The sequence below is a fragment of the Elgaria multicarinata genome, chromosome 22, assembly GCF_023053635.1.
Source record: "Elgaria multicarinata webbii isolate HBS135686 ecotype San Diego chromosome 22, rElgMul1.1.pri, whole genome shotgun sequence".
Classification (NCBI taxonomy): domain Eukaryota; kingdom Metazoa; phylum Chordata; class Lepidosauria; order Squamata; family Anguidae; genus Elgaria; species Elgaria multicarinata.
In genome coordinates, this window is record NC_086192.1 from 10978643 (window position 1) to 10994358 (window position 15716).

The following is a 15716-nucleotide window of genomic DNA, read 5'->3' on the forward strand; positions in this document are numbered from 1 at the left end:
GAATAAGGCTTCTGAGTAAGGAGGCATAGGTGGATTGGGCTGCACTGGTGCCTCCCAGTGCAACGCTTTCTCGGATGCAGGTCCCGTTGATCCAAGTGCACAGGATCAGGAAGCAGGAGAGTTTGCCTTGCGAGGAGTCCACAAGTCCCTAGCTTTCCTAGGGGGAGGGAGAGGGAGTCCTGCTTGTTTGTCTCTCCTAATGTTCGTGAGGATGGGGGGGGGGGAGAAATTAGTTTGGTTTGCATTTTATCTTACCAAACTTTGCAATTTCAAACCAAAACGCAGTTACCCTTTGAAATTCGCGCATCTCCGAATTTTCGCAATGGCGTTTTCCCAATCCAAAAAAAGTGCGCGTTTCGGGGAAGCACGGGGGGGGGGGAAATAGACGCAAGAAATTCGCATTCGCATATACCAGTAAAAATAGTATTTATAAATGCATTATTTTAGGGAAAGAGCTTGCCCCCCCAATAGATTATTTAGACAAAAATGCAGGTATATGGGGGAAATGAGCGCCGAAATACAAACTTTAGGTTGGAAAAACTAAAAATAACAGAAACTAAAGTCGAGAGATTTGTGTATTCCTAATCTTGGCAGCCTGTGGAAGATGACTTTTGAATGAACAACATCTGGCAACTGAATATGTGGGAGAGAAGTGCTTGATTGATGTACATTGATGGTGCTATATATATAAATAAATAAATAATAGTAATAATAATAATTTATTCCCAAAGATCCCTTGGGAGCGGCATGTGGGAAAACAACTCAGCGTATCAAGGGGCAAGTAGGTATCAGGGTGGGAGCAGGGGTCTTTCCGTCAAGAGATAGTCAGAAACCGAGAATGTACAGAAAAATCATACATTAAGCGAGTCACAACAAAAGCCAGCCTCCCACGTCAGATAATATATTCGGTGCAACATATGGTGACTAGATATAATAACACGGAAGTTTGCAAACAGAAGGGCGTGCACAAGGAAAACTTCCCCGCAGAAGGTCGTACGCCGCCATACGCAACCTCGAACGAGTCGTAACGGTTATTACGATAAAGTCCTGGCAGGTTTATTGTAGGAGCGCTTTTAGGACGGGTGGCGATTTCTCCGTCCCCTTCAAATCTCTTTCACTGGAAGTATTTAAGCTAAGGTTGGAGGATCCTCTGTCACGAATAGGGATGTCCGTTGCTGGAAAATGCAGGTGTGGTTTTTTTTTTACCTGACAGAGTTCTGCGGCATTGGCATTTGTGTTCCAAGCTGCGGGTGTTTCCCTGAACCTTTCCTACTGGCTCCGCGATTTGCACAAATGACAGCCGCGTTTGGGCAAACCTGGCCCTAATTTGCGCAAACGGCTCAGAAATTCACATGCCTTGCAGAAGCTTGGAGGCGGCACTAAATTCTGCAGAATGAGTCAGGTGCGGCAGTGGGAATGGGGGTGGGAGCGAACCTAGAAAAATAATCAAACTCTACCCCCCACAAAAGGGTTTTTGTGGCATCCCTAATCAGGAGTGCTGTACCTGCACCCTGAAGTGCACAGCCAACCTTGAGCACAGGGTGGGACTAGATGCTCTTCAAGGTCCCTCCCAACTCTACGATTCCATAAAATGGATTGCTAGGCAGTCCGCAGACCGGTCCTTCTTCAGCAAATGAACCGCAAAGTAAAATCCCTCTGAGGGGGCCTGGATTTGGCTTCAGCGGTTTCCAGTTGCCGACCCTGACAATAATATGCTTCATGGGGAGGCAGTGAGGAGGGGATAAAGGCATGCAAATTTCCCCCACAACCAACGCTTCCTTCTTTTCTCCAAACCATTGTCCTAAAAGCTGCCCAGTTACTGGGCTGGAGGTAGCACAGATGAGCTCATAACGACAGAAGCAGCTGTTTTACAGAACACGGTCAATCTAGCTCTGTATTGTTTACACTGACTGGCAGCAACGCTTCTCCAGGGAGGCTTTCTTCCTAGAGACGCAAGGGATTGAAGCTGGGGTCTTTGGCCCGCAAAGGAATGGCACAATCCCCAAGCTATCGGCCCTGCCGAACCACTCGTACTTTGCTCAAAACGAGGCAACACATTTCCCCACATTTCACGCAGACAGAGACACACGCGCCCCGTTTATGGCTGCAGTGGCATTCAATGCCAAGTCCGTCTTCCTGCGGCATCATGGGTGGCCGCGCATACACGCGCCCGGGAGTGAGGTCGCTGTAGCAGTGCTCTCGAAGAAGCAGCTACGCCCCACCAAAAAGGAAAGAGACTGAATTCGTGATTCTGGTGAGAGACGTTGTGCATTCAACAGGGCCCCCTAACTCAACTTTTCCTCGACGAGCCAACAACCCTGACTCTCCTGGTGATGTCACAGCAGACCCCTGCCAGGCTACCACAGATTCCCCCCCCAAAAAAAAATATTTCATGCCCATGGTCTCCTCCTTTCCCCCATGAACCCCCAAAATTCCACAATGGAAAACCGGGGAGATCCCTCTGCTTCCTGTTTCACGTCGCGCAGCCTAGAACAGCCTTTTCCCCACCAGATGTTTTTGACTTCAGCTCCCAGCAGCCCCAGCCCGCACGGTCAGGAACGCTGGGGGCTGTAGTCGCCATCGTCCGGAAGGCACTATTTTGGGGAACGAACAGGTTAAAGGACAGCCTTCTGAGGACCAACGGTTGCTTCTTCTTTCCCTTCCTGGACGTTTTAGCCTCTCTCTAAACCTTTTGAGAGCTAAGACTCGTGCAAGCCGAAAGAAGGGGCTAGAAATCCCCGGCCAGTCCCTTTCCGTCCAGGATCGTGTGTTCGAAACTGCCCCCAGCCCCTCCCCATTTTGTGCCAGGCATGTAGAGAGACCCAGCCAAGAGGACCCGCTCACCCTGTTGCATCCTTCCCCCGGTGACCCTCGCCTTTTTCTCCTCTCCTCTATCTTTGTCCAGGCCTATCCAATTCAAAACCTCCCCCCTCTTGAAAGGAGGGGACACCGACACCAGCCTTTTGCAACGGAGCCAAAATTCATTCCTTTCCATGGGTCAATCGGGGCAGGGAGACGGGGCGTCTTCCCCCCACCCCACCCGGCACAGGGAAATACCCACGGCAGTCATAACAAACGCAGGGCCCTCTTCTGTCTTCAAGCAGCAATCCCGTTTGGAGCTGGGCCGATGCGCCGGAACCTCAGCACACGCTGTCACGAGCCTGAATCCTCCGATATCCAAAGCTTGATAGAGGGATTACCGCAGCCCTCTTAGGTCCTTCCTCCCTAAAACACCTCGTCCCGTCTCCAACGGGGCCGGTTCTTCATCTGGCAGCAAGAGGAACAATAAAAGAGACACGGGGAGAAAACAGAAGGACAACCACGGTGGCGGAACCATCTCTGCACTGGTATGGTGGGGTCATTGAGGCCACGTTTCCCCCAGAGTCCTAGGCGGCGGTCCAGCCCCGAGGTCCGCATGGTAGGAAAAAACATCTCGGACACGAGACATCCGGTTCCCATCAGCACCGGGGCGTTGTCGGCAGGCGTCTTTTCCCTTTGGAGTTTTTTAAAGAAGGAAAGAAACAAGCATTAGTTTGCCCTGTAAATTTGGGGAGGCAGAAGCCCTTTCAGCCCAGGGACTGAATTCCATTCTAGAGAAGCCCCTGGGAGGGCACCTAGCAGGGGTGGGCGGGGCCAAAGGCAGAAGAGGCGTGGCCAGAAAAAACAACACATTTCCGCTTCAGGCTCTTACAGCCAGTAAAAACGAAGGCTTAGAAAAGGCATTTGAGGCTTTTAAAATGGGGGTGGGGGGCTTCAGAAAAGCCAAGAAAGCACCAAATAGAGCTTGTGGGAAAAGGGGGTGGGGTCAATGCAGGGAGGCGTGGCCATCTGTGAATACGCCCCCCCCCGGTCTGCGGCTCCACCCTGTTGGTGTAAACCAGGTGAAAGGAAGGAAGAAGCAGAGATCTGCCCAGGCGTTGTGCCTTCTTGGGGAGAATGGTGCCTGCAAGTCCAGCGGATCTAGTTCTCAACCCGTAGATGGGATCCGCTGGGCAACGCAGTTGCTGGCCACTCCCCAAACACATTAGCCCCTTCTCTCGCTGCATCCAATCTTCCTAGATTGTCTAGGGTGACCCTATGAAAAGGAGGACAGGGCTCCTGTATCTTTAACAGTTGTATTGAAAAGGACATTTCAGCAGGTGTCATTTGTATATATGGAGAACCTGGTGAAATTCCCTCTTCATCACAGCAGTTAAAGCTGCAGGAGCCCTGCCCTCTTTTAAATCTGGTCACTCTAGTATAGCTCCTGCAGCTTTAACTGCTGTGATGAAGAGGGAATTTCACCAGGTTCTCCATATATACAAATGACACCTGCTGAAATCCCCTTTTCTATGCAACTGTTAAAGATACAGGAGCCCTGTCCTCCTTTTCATATGGTCACCCTAAGATTGTCACCTCTTTCCTGTACTAGCGTGGTATCTGTGTTGCCGTGGTATCATTGTATATTAGCTTGCATTTCCTCCTTCCTTGCTTGTTCCGCCGGAATGGAAAAAAACAAGAGTCAAGTGTGCTTTGAAGCTGACGGGGGGTCTTTCTGCTTCAATCTATAGCCTCTGAGTAGCAACAAACAAGTCCTAGAATTATATGGGCAGGGCAGGACTGCGTGGGAGCATTACACAGGCACGGACGCGTCTAAACCCCCTCTTTCAAAGCCGTCCGAGCCTTGCGAGGCAGGGGGGGAAATCCATGGATTGAAACTGAGCATAGTTTTGCGGGACCAAAGTTAGGGGCCTTTATAAAATGCAAAGCATCAAATTAAAACAGGCGGATTTAAAAAGAAGAAGTGACTGTAGGGGTGTACGAATTCACCCACACCAGACTCAGGGGGTGCTCGCCCCATTGCTGTTGCTGTCCGTGAGTGATCTCTCAGCTTGGGACTACAATACCTGACGGAACGCCTCTCCCGACGTGAATATACCCGGACGCTATGTTCAACATCTAAGGTCCTCCTCCGGGTGCCTACTCCGAGAGAAGCTGGGAGGACGGCGACAAGGGAGAGGGCCTTCTCTGTGGTGGCCCCGCAACTGAGGAACAATCTCCATGATGAGGCCCGCCTGGCGCCGACTGTCATCTTTTCGGCACCAGGTCAAGACCTTTCTCTTCTCCCAGGCATTTAGCAATACGTAACGAGCCTGGGTCTGGGGGTTTTTTTGGCTCATCGTTCGTAAAGTTGTTATGGTGGTTTTAAATGTATGTGCATTTTGCATGTTTTTGTGGGTTTTAATTTTTGTATATTGTTTTTAAGAATAAAATTTATTTATTTATTTATTTATTACATTGCTATACCGCCCAATAGCCGGAGCTCTCTGGGCGGTTCACAAAAATTAAAACCATTCAAAGTATAAAACAACAGTCTAAAACCATAATATAAAATACAATATAAAAGCTCAACCAGGCACTCTCGAGAACCTTAGCGGAGACAACTTCCCTTTCTGCATGCAACGACAGGATAGAGCAACCCTTTATGATGAGACTTGTAAGCCATCTCAGGGTTTAATTAATCAGGCAGGGTGCAACTACGATGGAAAGCGAGCGATTTAAACACACACGTACGTTCTGGGCACAGACGTACACAGGGCGAGCTTCTTTGAAAACATCCTGAGTGTCCCTCTCAGGATCTATTTTGTTCCCTGCGATTCTACGTCCCCTGGGGTGTTTCCCTCCACCCACCCACCCACCCGCTCCCATGCTTTAGCGGGAACCATTAAAAGCTCGCTAAGACAGAACCATAACGAAGTGAAGAGCTATGGATTATTAGCTTTGCTGCTGTTCGAAAACGAGGCCCATTAGCGCTTTGTAAGAGATGAGAATCGAGAGGAGGAGGCACAGAGCGGGAGTCAAGGAAAATTATGTGTGTGGGGGGGGACACGCTACCAATCTGGGAATTATTTATTTATTTATTTAGACTATTTATATACCGGATTGAAAAATTTAGGACAAGATAAAGCCGTCCGAGATAAAATGAAAGATAAAATGAACAAGATAAAATGATTGTACAAGATAAAATGAAAATAATAAAAACAGAATAAAACACTTAAAACAAATTTTAAAAGAAGCAAATGCAGTGACTCCTGGCTGGACGTTAAGGAAAGGCTTCCTGGAATAAAGATGTTTTCAGGAGGTGCCGAAAGGAGTACAAAGTTGGCGCCTGCCTGACCTCCAGAGGCAGGGAGTTTCACAGGAGGGGGGCCACCACGCTGAAGGCTCTTCCCCTGGTGGACTCCAATCGGAGGATGGATCTAGGTGGAACCACCAGGAGCAGACCCTCGGATGTCCTCAGTGACCGGGCAGGTTGGTAAGGGAGAAGGCGCTCTCTCTCTCAGGTATCCTGGTCCCAAGTTGTTTAGGGCTTTGTACAGTACAAGAACCTTAAACCTGGCCCAGTAGTGAATAGGCAGCCAGTGCTGTTCCCTCAACCTAGAGGAGTTCCATGCTGGAAAGGGGCAGCTCTGGACAACAGCCGAGCTGCAGCATTCTGCACTAGCTCCAGCGAGAATGGTTGTTAAGGAGACCAGAGAAGGACTTGGGCCTGTGCCGATGTTAAGATTTACACAGGAGCATGTACAAGCTGCAATATCGTCCCCGAAAGCTCCTTTGAAAAGGCAAGTTTCTAGTTCTTAGGAAACATTCTGAAAATATACTTGGAAGTGCACAGGAGACATCTAGTGAGGTCTAAAACAAAACACGGAGTTGCCAAATAAAATCCCCAAGAGCCAGAGGGTAAAAGGATCCTTTACCATGATTCATAGACGCAGAATAAGGTTATATAAAGAGAAGAACCAGGCACAATTGATCCAGGCCAGAGAATTTTTGAGTTGCTTAAATATTTCCGTGTCACCACCACATTCTGGATGCAGCAGCGTTCTCCTGATGTTCTTAATCCAAAATTAGCAGCTGGACGCACGTGAGTTCCTATAAGTAGGCGGTTTTTTTTGGAGTTGTTAATTTGGAGGGTGGGATAGGGCAGGGTGGTGAGAAAAAGATGATATATGTGTGAAAAACAGTGCAGACATTTAAATGCCTTAGATTTAAAAACTGGTGTGTACTGACACACGCATACACACGCCGCAACTTAACGAAAGGACCCTAAAAGAAACCTGCGAACACTAAATTGTCACCCTGAACAACAAAGTCACACTTCAGGGTTGGTTTTTTTTTAGATTTTAAATATTCCCCGTTCTTGCAAATCTAATTGGTACCCAAGTTCCCTTTTTCAGCTGAACACAACAGCCCTGATGCAACTGGTGGGAACCGTCAACTTCAGAGCTAAGGAGGATGTTAGAGTGACGCACAGCCCTCACTTTCTGACCCTATCTAAAAAGGTGCTATATGGAAGGCAGGGATCATGCTGTCAGCAGGGGAAGATACTCTGTCGTTTAAATCTTGCTCACCAACATCTGTATGGCATCTCTTCTTGGGTCAGTGAGCCGTTTCGGACACTCTTTTGAACCCAAGGAGCCCCAGCCAAAGGTGAGACATAAAAAAAACCCGGAAAAATTCAGGGAAAAAAAGTTTTTCCCCAAAGCCTCTTTTGGTTTTTTCCAAAAAAAATTGAAAAATAATGAAGAAAAAACAGATTACGGGATGTTTTATTTTAGCATGATGACTAAAATGTTTAAGACAAGGTGTTCAGATATTTACTTCTCCAAATGATTTCTAAAAACTGTACAGTATCAGATTATTACAATGTCTGTGCACCAAGGACAAGCAAGTCCTAGGTTGCAAACTGAAACTACAACTCTCAAAGGCAAGAGGAAGATGCATTTCTGCCTCTAGGGGGCAGCACTGCCATGGAAGCAGAGACTGAAACTAATAGTGACAGCTATAGGTCAGAAAATGAGTCCGATTAAATTTTGTGCATATTCATTGAATCTTGGTTTCCCCTTTTTTATCAGTTCTTTTTATGGGAATGGGGGCTTTATGCCTCGACACTGGAGGACTAGCGGAGACATAAATAATCGTCTTGGTTATTAATGTTTGTGGTTTCTTCTGCTGTTGTTATTTTAAATTGTGGTGTTTTTTTGCCTGCTCCGCATAAACTGGCAGAACCAAAGAGGTTCCTAACAATTCAGGAGCTTGTAGCTCCATTTGTTACCCCCAAAAAAGTAAAAACAGTAAAATAGTAACTTAAATTTGTAATAATTGTTTGAATACACTGCACTTTTAATATACCAAATGTAATAATTTTATGCCAACCCGACTTGGACGTAATTACATTTTATGTTACTAAAGTAACAAAGTGACTTTCAATCTGTAAAAAGTGCTAATATTGCATTATTACATTTTTTCCAAAAAATTCAATTTTTTTCCCTGGAAACCCCTGGAAAAAAACCGGTTTTTTTCCACGGCTTCAAAATTTCTGGAAATTTTACATCTCTACTGAGACAGGTGGATACCAAGAAGAGGGCCTTTTTTGCTGTGGCCCCTGGGCTGTGGAATGAGCTCCGTAGAGAGGTCTGCCTGCTGCCTACGTTGTACTTTTGGCTGCCAGGCAAACCTCTGTAGGGAGCTCATTCCACAGCCGGAAAGCTTCATCTAATTCTTCATCTAGAATTCGATGAAGCTTTTCGGTTGCTCGCCTTGCTGTCACTCAGGCCAGACCTACAGAGCTTTTCCGCATTTGCACTCAGTGGGACAGGAAGCTCTGCCTTTACAGGTCTGAATAGCGCGGGCTACCTCTGAAACTACTGCATACGAGTACCAACAGGAGGGCCGGATCACTTCCTGTACCCCTGCCACGCCCCACTCACCTGAGACTCTGCGGTTGGTGTCGCTATTGGCGTCTTCAGGAGGGAGGTTACCGGGGCAGCTCTCCGTGGCGCTCAGCCCCCCGCCTCGCTCACTCCCCAGGCTGCTCTGACTCTCCGACAAAACGTTCCCCAAGGGGCGGCTGGTGCTCCCGCTGGGGATGCGTGCCGCTTCGCTACTGGAAACTGCGTGGGAAACAGGGGAAATGAAGGATGGGAACTCGGTGGCTGCGCACAAAAAATTGTATCTATGTGCTCTGCTCCTTAGCAGTGAGCCAAAAGCACACACACACAAAATCAAAAATAGCAGAAACCCAGAAAAGATACACCGGCCTTTTATAATGAAGGAGATTGCCTTATATTAGGTCCATTTAGCCCAGTAATTCAGTTTTTTCCAACCAGGTGTCCTCCAGATGTGTTAGACTACAACTCCCAGAATCCCCAGCTAGCTGCCTTACTGTGGTTGCCCATCCAGCTCACAGAGGCTGAGGCATCCTCTATGGGCCTTTCCCAAGCCCCTCCCCCTGCCCTGGAGGCTACTGGGACTTTGGGAAGAGGCAGGGAGAGGAATCGGAAATAAGAAGGCTATCCTCCTCGCCTAATGAAGGGCCAGCGGCATGCAGGAGAATCTCTTTGTTATCTCCGACCATGAGTTGGAGATAACAAGGCGATTCCCTTGGAATTGTGCATCCGTCCGGCGCTTGTAGGAGCAACTCGCAGGCAAAGTGGCTTTGCAAAACAGCTGCTCTCCCACTGAGAGCTACCCCTAAAAATAAGAGAAGATTCTAGTCCTCATGGCTCTGAATGAAAGGCTGATGTAAATAGGAACAGAGGGTCCTGATTCAGACCCTAGGTCTGTGTAGCCCCAAACTGACAACACTGACCGGCAGCAGGGTTTCAGGCAGTTTTTCCAGCCCTACCTGGAGATGCCAGGAATCGAACCACGGTCCCTCTGCCCACAAAACAATTTATTCTATGTGCTAAAACTGCTCCAATGCATTTCAAGCCACAAGTCTCTTCATCGAGGCAAGTACAGCAACCGCGGAATTAAAACTTAAAAGTGATAACGGAATCTACGGTTGTTAAGAGTGCATCCATCTTGAGAAAAAGGCATGTAAGAATGCAACTTGTCAATTTTTTTTAAAAAAAAGCCAACCCTTTGCCTTCAAACGATGCGGAACCATCTATCGCTCTGTGCCGACCATTCAGACAGCCTCAGAACAATCATCAATCAACGTCAAAGTATGTAATAGATTAAACCTTAGCACGACATAAATATATTACAAATTTGCAGGGAGCGTTGTAAGGAAGCATGGCTTTATGAAAAGCAGCCGTGGAAATGAAATCCTTCCAGCGACGGTTTCCAGGGAATAAGCGAAATTGAACTGAATGGAATTTCCTTCTGCGAAGGCACATCTACGACTGCACTACCAATATGGTAAAATCAAATTCGTTTTTTTTTAAAGGACAGTTTTTCAGTGCGCTTTACTGCCCTGCAAGTTTTCTACGCGCGCCGTCCAAAACGGCTCTGCGTTTTTGTACGTTAGCCAAATTTCAACGTACCGAAACTGCAGTGTTGTTTTTCAGCCAAAGATAAGTCGGTAACGTCTGCAGCCTTCCCAAATCCTGCCCCCTCCCGGCAGAGCTGTAGGACTACAGCTCATTATTCCCAGCCTCAGAGCCTCGCATTTCCAGTGTCGAAGTGCGCGTGTGCAATGCGTTGCGTTTCGCTCGCCCGTGTACCCTCCACACACACTCCCGAACGGTGGTGTCCCCTCACCTGACTCTGTTCGGTGTTTTCGGATCTTGAACCCCTTTGAGCCTGCAGACACAGAGCGGTCATCCAGACTTGAGGAGCTGAATTCTGAATCACTATCGCTATCGCTGGATACCACTGTAGGAAAGGGGGAAAGGAAGAATTACATCAACCATTCACACCGGGTCTCCCCTGCCCACCCCGTAAAAGGGCTTCTAGGAAAACAAAATCATGTTTTCTGTGTGTGCGTGCGTGTGTTTAAATGAGGTACGTTTTCACTTTGCCCAAGCTGGTATGCCTCCTTGTTACTCCAGAAGACTGCCAACTCGCACACAAACCCGCCCAAATATTGAGGGCTGAGGAAGATCACAAGGGCCAGGGACTTTTCAGTGGTGGTGCCGCTCCATTCATGGAAGGAGGGGCAGAACTTCAGGCCTGGAAGTCAAATCCGCCCCTCTGGGTTGACCCAAATGGCCATGCCTCCTTTCCTTGGCCACGCCCCCTTTCCCCTGCCCATCAATCATTGGTTGATTTTCCAGCTTTTGTGCAGTTTCTCCAAATTCTCAATGGCTGAAATGCCTCTCTTAAAGTTTAGCGCTTGAAGCTCAAATAAGCTGGAATTCTTTTGGTCCTTTAGCCCCGCCCCTTTTGCCTTTGGCCACGCCCACCCCAGACTGCGGCCCGCGAGAGCATACCCAAAATGGAATCTGGGCCTCGGATTGAGAGATTCCACACCCCGGCCTTAGAGAGAGGCCCGCCTGGTAAAGAGTTTTTTTTGTGTTAATCACTAAGCAGAATTGTTGTTTTTAAATGGATACTGTTGTTTTTATACTGTTGTTTTTACGTTTTTGGTGGTTTTTAAATTTTGTATACTTTTTAATGTTTACCATTTTTAACTGTTGTAAACCGCCCAGAGAGCTTCGGCTGTGGGGCGGTATATAAATGTAATAAATAAATAAATAAATAAGCAATGACAAATTGTTCTTTCACTCCAAAGCTTCTAGACCAATATTTTCTGATCTGGGGACTACAGATTTTCAGCAAGGAAACCTCCTATGACTTTCGGATTGGTTTCTAGTTAATTTTGACTTCCTTTTCCCTCCTTTCTCCCTTCCTTTCTTAGGGAACAGTCCCAAAAAACCCCACAAAGACGAATTGAGCCCCGCACAGAACTCATTAAATGTCACACCCTCTTCTCCACCCCTAGCTTTTTGCCGTTGCTGCAAACTCAACCAGCGACAGAGAAAGACAGAGAGAGAGAGAGAAACATCGAACAAACAAGTTTCAATTTAGCTGACACAAATCTAAGGGTGCTATTTGAATTGGTAAATGGCTCCCACTTTACAGCAAAAGAAAAAAAAACCTACAACCACTTCTGCTATTTAAACACCATGTGAGACGCAAATAAAATAAAAAATCTAGCAACCAGCTGTTTCAGGGGCAGGCAGAAAAGGAGAGAGAGAGAGAAGCTTTCCCCCCCCCTTTTACTGATGAGGCTATTTGTCAAGAGATGGACAATCTACATTCCAGTTTTCGTGGAGTCAGATCTGGAGCCCAGGCTGAGCCCCAGGACTGATTTGCAAGCTGGGTCTGAGACCCAGAACATATCGAACGTGGGATTTAACACACCGGCATCTTTTTCATCATCTAACAACCAGTGCTACAATTAACTCCCAAGTTATATGCCAGAGCACACAACCGCGGAATAGGAGAAGTGTCTGCTTGTCATGAGAAATAAGCAGCTTTTAAAGAAAAAAGATTAAGTCCCCAGAGATTCCGGAAAGGCCGCAGTGTCTCTGCTTGATTCGCTAATCTGGTTTTCCCTTCTTTCCTATTAACCTCTGTTAGGAGCAGGAAATTGTGCTCCCGTCCCGCTAGTGGGAGCACAGAATCACTCCGAACAAGCAGAATCGTCTGCTTTCAGGTGAGCATCCTCGCCGTGTCTCTGTGTGAGTCACTGCTCTGGGCTTGCCAACTTCCTAATCAGGATATGCCAGATGGGCGATTCGTACAAAAACCCAGCCAGGCAACTCCTCCGAGGGTGGGAGAACTGGACAATCGTGTGTCTAGACAGCAAACTCTTCAGCATCAGAGTGGCGTTTGCTTCCAAATTTAAAAAAACTGGAGGGTGGGCAGGTTAGCTTGGCGATCGGGCAATTGGGAGACTCTGCAAAAACAGCAAGTTTGCTATTCCTGTGGAGCGGGCAGATACAAAAGGGAAATTTTGCTCCGCAGAGGCTTAAATTGCGTAGGTGTTTCTTGACACGGAACGCCAACTTTGGGCGAGTTTTCCGTCTCGTGCATTTCTCTGCCTTTCCTTCCACTTCCTGTGCTTGCAAACAAGATGTCCAGAAAAGGGGTTTTGTTGAGGAAATCAAGCTGGATGGATCTTTTACCTATGCCCACAGGTATAGGAAAATGGCTCTATAAATCCTTAGCTCTATAAATCATAAGATTCATATCTTCCTGCGTAACTAAAACATATTTTTAAGACTGCAACTACTTTCACAACTAATAGCTGATGTTGAAATCATGTCACAAGACGGTGTCAACACAGGCAGCTAGAGGGTGGAGTAAGATGTTTTCAAGGCAAGCTAACCGCAAAAGGAAACAGACGGAGATTTGGTTGCTGTAACTATTGCAATACCCATTCATGTATTGTTTTTCTAGTCAGAGAAGTAGTTACACTCTGTACATGCCTAAATGCCTTGCTTCTCATTGGTTATTGTATTGCAGAACTGTATTATGATTGGTGGGAAGGTTCTGCCATTGTATCTGAGGGGATCTGACCCTATAAATACGTTAGCCTTTCCTGAAATTATTGGGCAGTTCTTCAGGTCTTCTGAGACTGTCACCTTGCAGCGCCGCTCGTAATAAACCTTCTAAAGAGAGAGAACTTGTGTCTTGAGAGTCTGTGACCACCACTCAGCGAACCACGGGGATCCGCCCTTTCAGGTCCCACCACAGTTTCATAGGAACGAACATAGCCTCTCACGCTCCAAACATTGGCCCTAAAAACACAGAAGTCACGAAACACTGTCGCGTCCTTTAACATGGAAATCCCGACATGGAACGAGCCGAGCCCGAGATTTCGCGAACACGGGTTCGCTCTTCAACATTTCCGCTTCCACCTCGTGTTGTAACAATAAGTTCTCTTGCTGGTTGAAGAGAGCCCTACAAAAGCTGCCCCATCAAGGCCCCTATCCCTGATATGCGCTTCCCCCCCATATGGGTGCTCAAGAGACCCAGACAACCGTGCCGTCGTTGGGAGGGTCCCCAGCGATAAATCAAGGCAAGGCTGAGGCCTGTGAGGGGGTTACCGCGGCAACCGCTTGCTCACGGCAGGAGAAGTAGAGGCACGTTCACATCTATGGAGCAGCGTGCAAGCGTTCGCTTCTCACACTAACGCACCGACAACAGCACACACCGCTAGGATGTGGAATGTGGCTTTTCCCCGTCTTTTGCTCCAAAAATCAACTTAGGGCGTGTTGTAAAAACCAAACAAGGCCTCACTGATGACAACAGCACTAGGGAAAGAAAATTAACATTTAAACCAAGCCTGGGCCACGTAGCCAATTCTTTTATTTAGCGATCTATTACATTCTATCCAGTAGAATTTTTAGGATACTTTTAGTATGCTTTTAGGATGTTTTTAACAGTGTATACCATGTTTTTAATCAGTATTTTATGTATTTTATGCTTGCTGCCTTGATCCAATCGGAGAGGCGGGTAAGAAATATTATTATTATTATTATTATTATTATTATTATTATTATTATTAATATTATATCCCGCCATTTTGACTCTTGCAAAGAGACTAAGGTGGCTTACATGGTTGTCTTAATAATAATAATAATAATAATAATAATGATCATCATCATCATCAAAGCGGGGGGAAAAACCTTTAAAATAATCAATCAACAAAAAGGCTCAAAAGAACATCTGAGGAGCCCTGCTGGATCAAACCAAATGTCTATCTAGTCCAGCACTCTGTTCATACACAGTGGCCATCCAGCTATCAACCAGGGACCCACAAGCAGGACACGGCGCAACAGCACCCTCCCACCCATGTTCCCCAGCAACTGGCGTATATAGGCTTACTGTCTGGCTGTTATTTTATTAATATATTCGTTTTATACATTTTAATAAGTTTTATGTCTTTTATAATATTTTTGTATTCCATGTTGTTCTCCGCCTCGATCCAGAGGGAGATGTGGGTTGTTGTTGTTGTTGTTGTTGTTGTTATTATTATTATTATTATTATTGCCTCTGATACTGGAGATAGCACACAACCATCAGGGCTAGTAGCCATGGATAGCCTTCTCCTCCAGGAATTTATCCAACCCCCTTTTAAAGCCACCCAAATGGGTGGCCATCACATATCCAGAACTATACACAGAACTATACACAGTACTCTAAGTGTGGTCGCACCATAGATTTGCATAAGGGCAGTACAATACTGGCCGTCTTATTCTCAATTCCTTTTCTAATCATGCCTAACATGGAGTTTGACTTCTTTGCAGCGGCCGCACACTGGGTGGACAGCTTCATCGAGCTGTCCACCACAAGCCCAAGATCTCTTTCTTGCTCCATCACCGCCAGCTCAGATCCCATTAGGTTATACTTGAAGTTGGGGTTTTTTGCCCCAATGTGCATCACCTTACACTTGCTTACGTTGAACCGCATCTGCCATTTGGACGCCCACTCTCCCAGCTTGGAGAGATCACTTTGGAGCTCCTCGCAATCCCTTGGTGTTTTAACCACCTTAAATAATTTGGTGTCGTCGGAAAACTTGTTGACACACACACACACACACACGGCAAAAGCTGACCTCTCCCCCTGGCCCAGGTATACGAGCGGTTTGTAGAGACGCCCTTGAGGTCCAGCACCGCCGGCTCCACGTAGTGTGGTCTCAGGTGAGGTTCGTGGCCTTTGGTGCTACTTTTCAAGGGCAAGATATACTTGGGGAGACCTTTGTAGAACCAGGCTCCAGAGCGCTTCCAGACCTGCGAAATACAAGCAAAACATTAAAAATCACACTCAGTAGCTCATTCAACACATCTTGAGCCGATTCACAACAACAAAAAAGGATGCCCCAGAGAAGAAATTATTACAATTAATAACAATCAATAATAATTTAAAATAATATTAAAAACTAACACTTAACAATCAGTCATTGATAATGATTAAATTTAATTGAGATTAGAAAGAAT

At 46.7% G+C, this 15716-nt stretch overlaps 1 protein-coding gene across 1 annotated transcript in view; it reads right to left on the minus strand.

Moving 5' to 3' along the window:
- Window positions 1-3097: 3097 nt before the first annotated feature.
- RPH3AL (rabphilin 3A like (without C2 domains)) overlaps window positions 3098-15716 on the minus strand; it is a 36181-nt gene continuing 23562 nt past the window's right edge. The window contains exons 6-9 of the mRNA XM_063146489.1: window positions 15335-15509; window positions 10528-10641; window positions 8751-8933; window positions 3098-3493 (exon numbers count right to left, since the gene is read on the minus strand). Of these exons, the coding sequence (XP_063002559.1) occupies window positions 3459-3493; window positions 8751-8933; window positions 10528-10641; window positions 15335-15509 (507 nt within the window). The 3' untranslated portion in view covers window positions 3098-3458. The remainder of the gene's footprint in view (window positions 3494-8750; window positions 8934-10527; window positions 10642-15334; window positions 15510-15716) is intronic.